Source organism: Sitophilus oryzae, unplaced genomic scaffold (genome assembly GCF_002938485.1).
Source record: "Sitophilus oryzae breed Bouriz unplaced genomic scaffold, Soryzae_2.0 scaffold_979_pilon_pilon, whole genome shotgun sequence".
NCBI classification, from domain to species: domain Eukaryota; kingdom Metazoa; phylum Arthropoda; class Insecta; order Coleoptera; family Curculionidae; genus Sitophilus; species Sitophilus oryzae.
In genome coordinates, this window is record NW_022147615.1 from 839,447 (window position 1) to 848,388 (window position 8,942).

Sequence of the window (8,942 nt, forward strand, 5' to 3'; positions counted from 1 at the left end):
GTTAGTTATTTAAATTACTTATACATATAGTTTATTCATATTTATTTAAAGATGATCTAAAATCTAAAATTGTAAAGTTATACGTTTCACAATTTTATTAAGAACTTTTAAAACTAATATTTAAGAAATTATTACCTACCACCCGTGTTTCGTATTAAAGAAAATTATTATGCAAACATACATGGAATGAAAGCATTACTACCTGAGTCACGTCTTCTGTAAACTAAGCTTTCAGGAAAAAAGCGTTTACTGCGTACTGCACTCACCAATTTATTCATATTTTTATAAATAACTCAACAGCATAAGAATGTTTGCTGCATATATACATATGATAAAATTTTGTATTTTGCATACGTGTGCTCTCTAATATACATAAGTTTATCTCAAATTTTTAATATTTTGTTATTCATTTCATAATAACATGACAGTATACCCAGGACGCAAAAAACCATGATTTAAAAAAAATAATAATTTTTTTTATTTTAATCGGATTTTTTTGATTTTAATTAGTTTTCTATTTAAATCGGATTTCTAACTAATTAACGACTTTCCACATCGGTCACCGATATATTTTATTCTGTAAACTTTGCCAATGTTTCTATTTTCGCAAAGAAAATCGCCCGCTTATATCAAAAGGACCTGGATTTTTTTTATTTCATTTTTATTAAAAATTATTGCCTCCAAAATAGAATATTCTAGCACACTTGCTTAAAAATGTATAATAAAGAATATTCCTATGAAGCAAAAAAATATATAGGGATCATTTTATTATGTATGCGTAAAAAACAAGCAACAAATTTTGACTAAGTAATATATCATTCAAGGAAATATATAATATACTAGCGTGTACCAGCGACTTCGTTTGCGTCGAATTAATCATTTGTAACGATGATGATAAAGCAAAGCAAGAATTTCCATTAACATACAAACTGGATAAAATTTTCTCACATTTATGGCAGCCTGAGAAAAAACAATATGACGATATTATTATATAACTTGGTAATATTTGAAGGGTAGTTTCATCTCGTTGGAATTTGACGTTCGAAAAATCCGTTTGCCAAAAATAAGCTTTTTACGTCAAGCAGTTTAAGCAGAATCGTGATTACTCATTTGTCATATTTTATGAAACACCCTGTATAAATTTATAAAATATCTTAAAATATGTAAAACAACAAAATAAAATATACGTGTTTAAGAGTTTTTCCGAAAAACTCACTGGTTTTTAAATAAAAAATATTTTAATATTTGAGGGATAGTTTCACCCCCTTAGAATTCGAGTTTCGAAAAATCCCTTCTTATCGAACCTCTACACCCTAGAATTAACCTGTATGCCAAAATTGAGCTTCTTACGTTGAGTGGTTTGAGCAGGATCGTGATTAATCAGTATGTCAGTCACTTAAGGCTTTTATACATTAGTATACAGGCCCGGCAATTGATCTCTAGGCATAGGAATTACATGCATTGGAATGAAACGTCTATAAAAAGTCTATGCTTAAACAGAGATGGACAACAACTTCCCCGTTTCCACTTCCACTACGACTGTCTACTTAGACAAACTCCAATAAGATAACAAATTTTGGAAATTCCGCCACCTCCCATCCACTCATGATACCCATCCCTGCCCTTTATTTATCGCCATTATTTTATTTCACAACTCGCTATTCCATCTCCCGTCAGTTCATCACAGAGTTGCCAGGTCTACCGGTTTCGTCTGTAAGCTACCGATTTAAAGAAAAATCTAACGATTTGTTCAACTGCGTCTTTAGTTTTTACAATAGAAGCACTTTTAAAAAGCTGACTTATTTGACTAAAAATTAAGCGACTGCCGCGATGGAATCTGTATAATCTGACTTTATTATTGTTTCATTAAATTTTATTTAGTAATAACACACATACAGGTCATCGTTCTGTCTAGTTGCAGAACAAAATAAAAACACTAAATCACCACAATACACCAAAACACTTTTACTTTTACACTGGACGCGCGTTTCGCTAACCATGTTAGCATCATCAGCAAATTGCCAGTTTATAATCATCTGCTGATGATGCTAACATGGTTAGCGAAACGCGCGTCCAGTGTAAAAGTAAAAGTGTTTTGGTGTATTGTGGTGATTTAGTGTTTTTATTTTGCTGTGTAACACCAAAGGTTCCAACCCTCAACTGTAATAGTTGCAGAATTACAGAGATATTCCTAAAAATCCTTATTACTCCTTATTAGGCGCGGTATTGGCGACATGCCCGAAGAAGTTGATATCTTTTGAAAAGATTTTGTTTCAAAGTTGAACCCATATTTTCGCCAACAAAATGTAAACAAAAAACAAAATTTAAGTTAAGAAACAACCTAAATTCGGACGAATATTTTAGCGATTTTCCTGTCAAAAAATATATTAATATGAAAAAAGAGTTGAGAGTTGCTACAGCTTTCCCATTGAAATGAAATTAATTTTAGATATCACTGATCAAAATTTGTACAAAGGTAAAAAGTGACTGCTACACTAATTTGTGACTGCTGTCCCTACTTGTGATAGTGTTATATGTTTTTATTAATAATTATTTAATATTCAATATTTTTTTTCATATCAAATAATATACCTAGCTATTTCTAATTCTTGTTATATTTATTATATTTGTATTTTATTTGAGTGATCTATTATTACGACACATAGGAATGCTAATTTTGGACTTAAATATTATATTTTATTTTGTTTCTGTACTTTGGATTTTTGTTGAAGATCTACCGAGAATTTTGTTCTCGTATGGAATTATACTCTAACAAACCCGGCTACCCTGTTCAGCTACTTCTTAGAAAGTTTTTGCGGCCTAATTCCTTTGTCATCGCCGCCGCCGACCGACGGTGTCGGGGCGACTGCTAGGAAGATCGTACAGTGTTGCCATTTCATAGAATTGCACTTGCTATTTTAGAAATGATTTCAAAGTTTTGCATGTTACTTTTTGTTTTAGAAAGAAGTTATTTGCCTAGAGAAAACATTCTTAAAATTGTTTCGTACTTTATTTAATATTTCATTAAGCAGACAAGATAATGGGATTAGAAGATTTGGGATTTGGGATAAGCCAATATAATTTCGATTTAATAGAATGGCAACACTGTCACTCCTGTTTCTATTTTTTCGATTCTATTCTATTAATAGGCGGTCGCCCCCACACAAGCGTCTTAAAGACCCGCCCGGCGCCCCCGAGGCTCTCTCGTCGTATCACTTCTATGATCAATTCCCGTATACGATGGTAGGGAAAAGACACTTTATCCGTCTCTATTGCACTGCAGTGTATTTTGCAGCCTTACCATCTTTTTTATCGCATTGAAAACCTCCTATTGCTAATGTTCCTTTGCCAGCAGTGAAGATTTCAGAAATCTTCCTAAGGCTTAGCCCAATTCTGTCGTGTTAATCCATACTCAAAATTCCAAACCCACGTGCTTTGATTAAGGCTTGATTAAGGTTTGCAGAACTTCAGCATTTGCCATAAAACAACCAGCAATTTGTTACAAAACCATATAAATTATTTATCACTGTAATCAAAAAACTTCAATCTATTTCCGTATTATAGCGGAATTTTAAATTATGTCTTTATTTTCGAGAAAATTTAGTCCAAAAATCAGGAATATTTTGTTGATGTTTGACCATCAAAATCTTAAAAATAGAGAAGTTGTCTAAAATGTGCTACAATACGGATATAGTATAATCCTTTATCTTTAATTTCCTTTTTTATTTTTGTAAAAATACCTAGCCAGTTTTACATAAAACGTTAAATGCCGAACGCTTGTTTTGCTACTTTTTCAGACTAGTGAAATGGACTCTTAAGGTAAAATAGGGTTCATTTTCTAAATGAATTTTGTGTCTGGATAGTTCACTGAAACCGGTATTACGTTATTACGTATAATTCGTATCAATTCAGATATCAATGCCCCTTTTTCCTTCTCATTGTGCATCGATAGCAAACAGTTAATTTGGCGTGAAAACGTCCTAAACGGATGACGGTACGCTACAGCGACGCCAAAGTTCAATTTCTGGAGAATTGGGTGCGTGTCAAGAGCCTCTTCGGGATAATTGCCCCATAAAAATACCATTTGGGACCGGGGCAGCAGGTAGCGGGAAGGGCATTGAAATTAATTTGGCGTGAAGGTCTCACGGCTCTGGCTGGACCGGACATTTGGCAGATTCTTTCTTCCTCGTTAGCTGGCATGGATAAAAAATAAATAAAACAGTTTATATGCATTAGGTATGTTATGGTTTAGTTTAATTTGAATACGGGTTGATAATATGGTATTGACTCATAGACTCGTTACTTGCTTCACCATACATTACTTTCCCGTTTGCACCCGCCAATCAAAATCCGTTTAATTCCCAGTGCCCGATTTCGACCGAAAAGAGCTTTCGTGTAACATCGTATTTGAAAAGGTCCGCGCCGTTTTCGATCAGCTGACTGGGAAATTTTACCGTTCAAGTTGGTTAATTCGTTTAATTTAATATTTAATCCATATTTAATCGTTTGCTAGCCTTTCTGGGTGTTTGAACGATTTTATATACGGTCACTACTATTTTCCCGTCAATTTGTGTTTCATATTAGTCTTGTTTTTACATATTATTATACATATTCAAGGATATTAGTGTGGTTTAATATCTTTTTAATAACTAATTTGTTCTGATTTTGGTGCTTTTCATCTTTATTTTGTCATATTATAGGTGTAGGTACATAGTTTGTGAATTTGTCTTGGAATTAGAATTTATCACTGAGCAAAAAAGTACCTATATTGCCTTAAGGGATTAATTAAATATGGATTCGGCAAGGTATGTTATTTGTGCAGTTAGGGTTAGGATTAGTACATTTATTGTATTTTGTAGCAATAACAAATTAACTTGCCCTTATGCAAAATGGTGTTTGCCAATACATTCACAAAGAATAGACATGTAAGTAAGTTACATCCAGAAGAAGAAACAACAAGGAAGAAGCACATCAAATGTCCTATATGTCCAAATGAAGAGAATTTTTCGTTCCATGATTGTTTAATTAAACATTTAAGTACCATACATAATCTGAATATTCAACAATCTGTTTTTATTTTAGAAATCTTGAAGAGTTTACAGCTTGGATGTCGCTGGATAATAAAGAAGGAAACTATGCTTGTCATGATAGACAAAAACATGCTAGTGGAGAAGAGACTATATTATATAACTGTAACAGAAGCAATTCTAAAGGTTGTAGACTTATTTATGTTATACAAATATTTCATTGTTAATAAAATTCATTCTTAGGATTTGTTAGTTCATGCAGCAAACGTAATATGAAAACTGGAGGTAGTATTCGTATAAATGGGACCTGTCCTTCACGAATTTTAGTGAAAATAACTACAGATGGTAATCATGGTATTTTTTGTGTCTAATACCTACCTAATGATTAAAAAATACAGGTCAAATTCAAGCCAAATTTTTTGAAACGTGGGCCATACAGATAAGTTGAGAACAAAGCGATTGTCGAAGGTGGAACAAAGTATTATTGTGGGACAATTATCAGCAGGGGTATCAAATGACAGAATAATTCAAGATGCGAGAAAAAACATTCAAAATAATAAAGTTGAGAGGATAAATTTAGTAACAAGAGGAGATTTGGCATATTTGATTCCCAGGTACAACATTGATAAGAAGAGAGATAATGATGATATGACAGCTACAGCCCTAAAAATTGAAGAATGGAATAAACAAGGAAATAACCATGTATTTTTATTTAAGAAAATTGGTAATTAAATCAAATGTTGATTAGTGTTAATTAAAAGTTTTAAAAGAAGGTTATATTATTATAAGATGTTTATTTAATTTCAGGTGAAAATTATCCAGTTTTAAAAGATGAAGATTTTGCAGTGGGGTATATGAATGCTGTTATGGAAAAAAGCTGCTGGATTTTAGTCGCATCACATGTATTGACAGCACCCATGGAACAAACAGGAAAAATTTTAATTTTACTGTTATTTGAATTAAGGATGAACATAATTTAGGATTTCCAGTGGCGTTTTTGCTTTCCAACAGGTTGGATCAGATAATTCAAGAAATTTTTTTTAGGGCTCTTTTAACAAACCTAGGTAAACCAATTGATGCAGAATATATTATGAGCGACAATGACCCGAAATATTATGGGGGTGATGGTTATATAATTATTAGTAAATGGTTGTTACGTTAGGTTGTAATATAGTAAATTTAAAAATAACATTAATCAGTGTAGACAGAGCAAAAAGAGGAACATTCAGAGGCAAACATTATCCAGGGGAGAAAATATATGTTTTGTGTTTCACCTTCACCATTTTTAATAAGTTTTATATAATTTTGTTTTTATGTATATATTAAGTTTTTATTTTTAGAACGGGTGATGGTTATATAATTATTAGTAAATGGTTGTGGTTATTATTATTAAAAAATTGTTTTGAGAGGTTCATGGCTCAGAATGTAGTAAATTTAAAAATAACATTAATCAGTGTAAACGCTGCATAGAGAGGAACAATCAGAAGCAAACATATTATTCAGAGAAGAAAATATATGTATTATTTTTCACTATTATGAGTAACTATTATTATACTCTTTAATTGTTTTTTATGCATATAAGTTTTTATTATTTTTAGAATGGGTGATGGTAATCTGCTTGTTAAGTTTTTAGGATTTTGGAAAAACAGATTATGACTAAAATTTGATATAGTTTTTAATTATGTATTTAAAATAGTCTTTTCTCATATAACTACCACTACTGTTGTTATCTGTGTTAGGTATATTGATATTTTATTGGTTACGGTTTTGCTTCAATATATTTTCTTAAATATTATTTGTCATATCTCTGTACTTATTATATTTTGGGCTGACAAGGTTTGGTTTATAAATATATGTTTGAAATAATTTAGTTGTATAAATATCACTGTAGTTTGTATTCATGTCTTTATTACTAACAGAAATAAATTTTATCAACAAATTCTAATCTTGTGTTTTTCACCCTCATTCATGCTAAGCCTATTTATGTATGTTAACATTTTTGTTAATACATTATGGACCACAAAATAAATAATGTAAAGTTCTTTAACCAAAATGAAACATTACAAAATTTTTGCAATAAATGTAGGTAAATACAGTCTCTTCGGTAATATTATTAATCTAGGTTCTGCTACCTACTTTAAAATTTAGAAATAAAAAACTTCTAATATAGATATATATCTATCTTAAAATTTACAGGAATTTGTTTTAAAAATTATAAAGATACTGCAGAATCAAAAAAAGGCAACTCAAATATTGACACAAATTATTTGAAAAATGGCTGTAGTATCTCCTATGGGTATATCTAAAAGTAAATATAACACACTCCTGATCTCTACATAAACCAACATATTAATTATATGTAAACGAATAAAATAATGATTACGTATAGGTATAGCTTTTTTAAATTGCACTCTCCCATTTTTCTGTATTTTAATGAAATAAAATATATAGTTATCTTTTGAAAAACAACAATTCTACGTCAAACGTATTTTCATGGAAAATTTGTCCATTTTTTTAATTAATATTAAAATAAATACATTTTAAATTTCAGAATCTATTTTCTAAATTGCGCAAAAGTGTATAAAGCTATGGTATAAATAATCTCCTCATTTTCAAATAACGCGGGAAATTTGCTCCGCCCCCATTTGTGCTGAAACGATTTGATTGGCGGGTGCAAACGGGAAAGTAATGTAAGGTACTTGCTTCCAGTTTTAATTTTTGAATGCAATGTTTTCAGTACAGATTTTTTAGATTTGCAGCTCATATACCTTTTATCAGATAGTTGGGTGCTTTATATGATTTTTAACCCTCATTATACTCTTTAAGTTACCACTATACAGGGTGGTCCGAACTGTATTCCGGAAACTTCGGCAGCAATTTCTGCAGATAAAATAAGTAAAAAAGTTCGTATAAAATGTATGTCCTAAAATGGCTTAGTTTCAAAGATGCACGGTGTAGAAGTTTCATTTTTATTTCGATATTTTCCAAATAATTACTGAAGTAACATCAATATTTGGATGAAAATTGGTGTCTCGAGGGTTTTTTGACATGAGAAATTTGATTTTGATGTCAATGTCTCCTACTTCTAGAGGGCGCCACCTACATATTTTTAACTGGTTTGAAGAGTAATAACTTTTCGTCCGTACCTGTATAAAACCACTAAGTGAAAAAATATACATTTCCGTTACTTTTTACGTATAAAATGTCTCTTGGTAAAAATTGCTACGAGCAATAGTTCTCGATATATTTGGAATCGAAATTATCAATACCTATCATCATTGACAAATTAAACATGTTGACTAAATATTTATTAGACTGAAATCATAAATTTGATATGTTTTTGTGCTAAAATTTCAACAAAAACTGCTTTATCATCATTTTTTCGAAGAAAAATTTGTAATTAATTAAAAAAAAATCCAAATTTATTATTTCAATCAAATAACTATCTGCTCAACGTATTTATTTTTTGTCAATAAATTTAATGAATTTAAATTAATTTCCATTCTAAATATCTTGAGAACGGTTGCTCGTGAGAACGGAGTCGAATTTTTACCAAGAGACATTTTTTACGTAAAAATTCATGGAAATGTATATTTTTTTACTTAGTAGTATTATACAGGTACGGACGAAAAGTTATTACACTTCAAAACAGTTAAAACACATGTAAGTGGCGCCCCCTACAAATAGAAGTCATAATATTGACATCAAAATCAAATTTCACATGTCAAAAAACTCTCAGACACTAATTTTCATCCTATTATTGACGTTACTTCAGAAATTATTTGAAAAAAAACCGAAATAAAACTAAAATTTCCACACCCTGTCCCTGTATCTCCGAAACTAAGCATTTTAGGACATACATTTATACGAACGTTTCTACTTATTTTTATCTGCAGAATATGCTGCCGAAGTTTC

At 30.8% G+C, this 8,942-nt stretch overlaps 1 protein-coding gene across 1 annotated transcript; it reads left to right on the forward strand.

The window, feature by feature from the left end:
* Positions 1-4,037: 4,037 nt before the first annotated feature.
* On the forward strand, positions 4,038-6,359 carry LOC115891188. The gene is made up of 6 exons (XM_030911592.1): positions 4,038-4,805; positions 4,860-4,925; positions 5,083-5,213; positions 5,271-5,372; positions 5,426-5,751; positions 5,835-6,359. Exons 1-5 carry the CDS (start codon positions 4,792-4,794, stop codon positions 5,473-5,475), a joined length of 363 nt encoding a protein of 120 aa, XP_030767452.1. The 5' UTR covers positions 4,038-4,791; the 3' UTR covers positions 5,476-5,751; positions 5,835-6,359.
* Positions 6,360-8,942: the final 2,583 nt, after the last annotated feature.

Coding starts and splice junctions, on each gene's coding strand:
- LOC115891188 (XM_030911592.1), top strand. Junction 4,926..5,082: donor CATTCACAAAGAATAGACAT/GTAAGTAAGTTA, acceptor TTTTTATTTTAG/AAATCTTGAAGAGTTTACAG. Junction 5,373..5,425: donor AGTGAAAATAACTACAGATG/GTAATCATGGTA, acceptor TAAAAAATACAG/GTCAAATTCAAGCCAAATTT.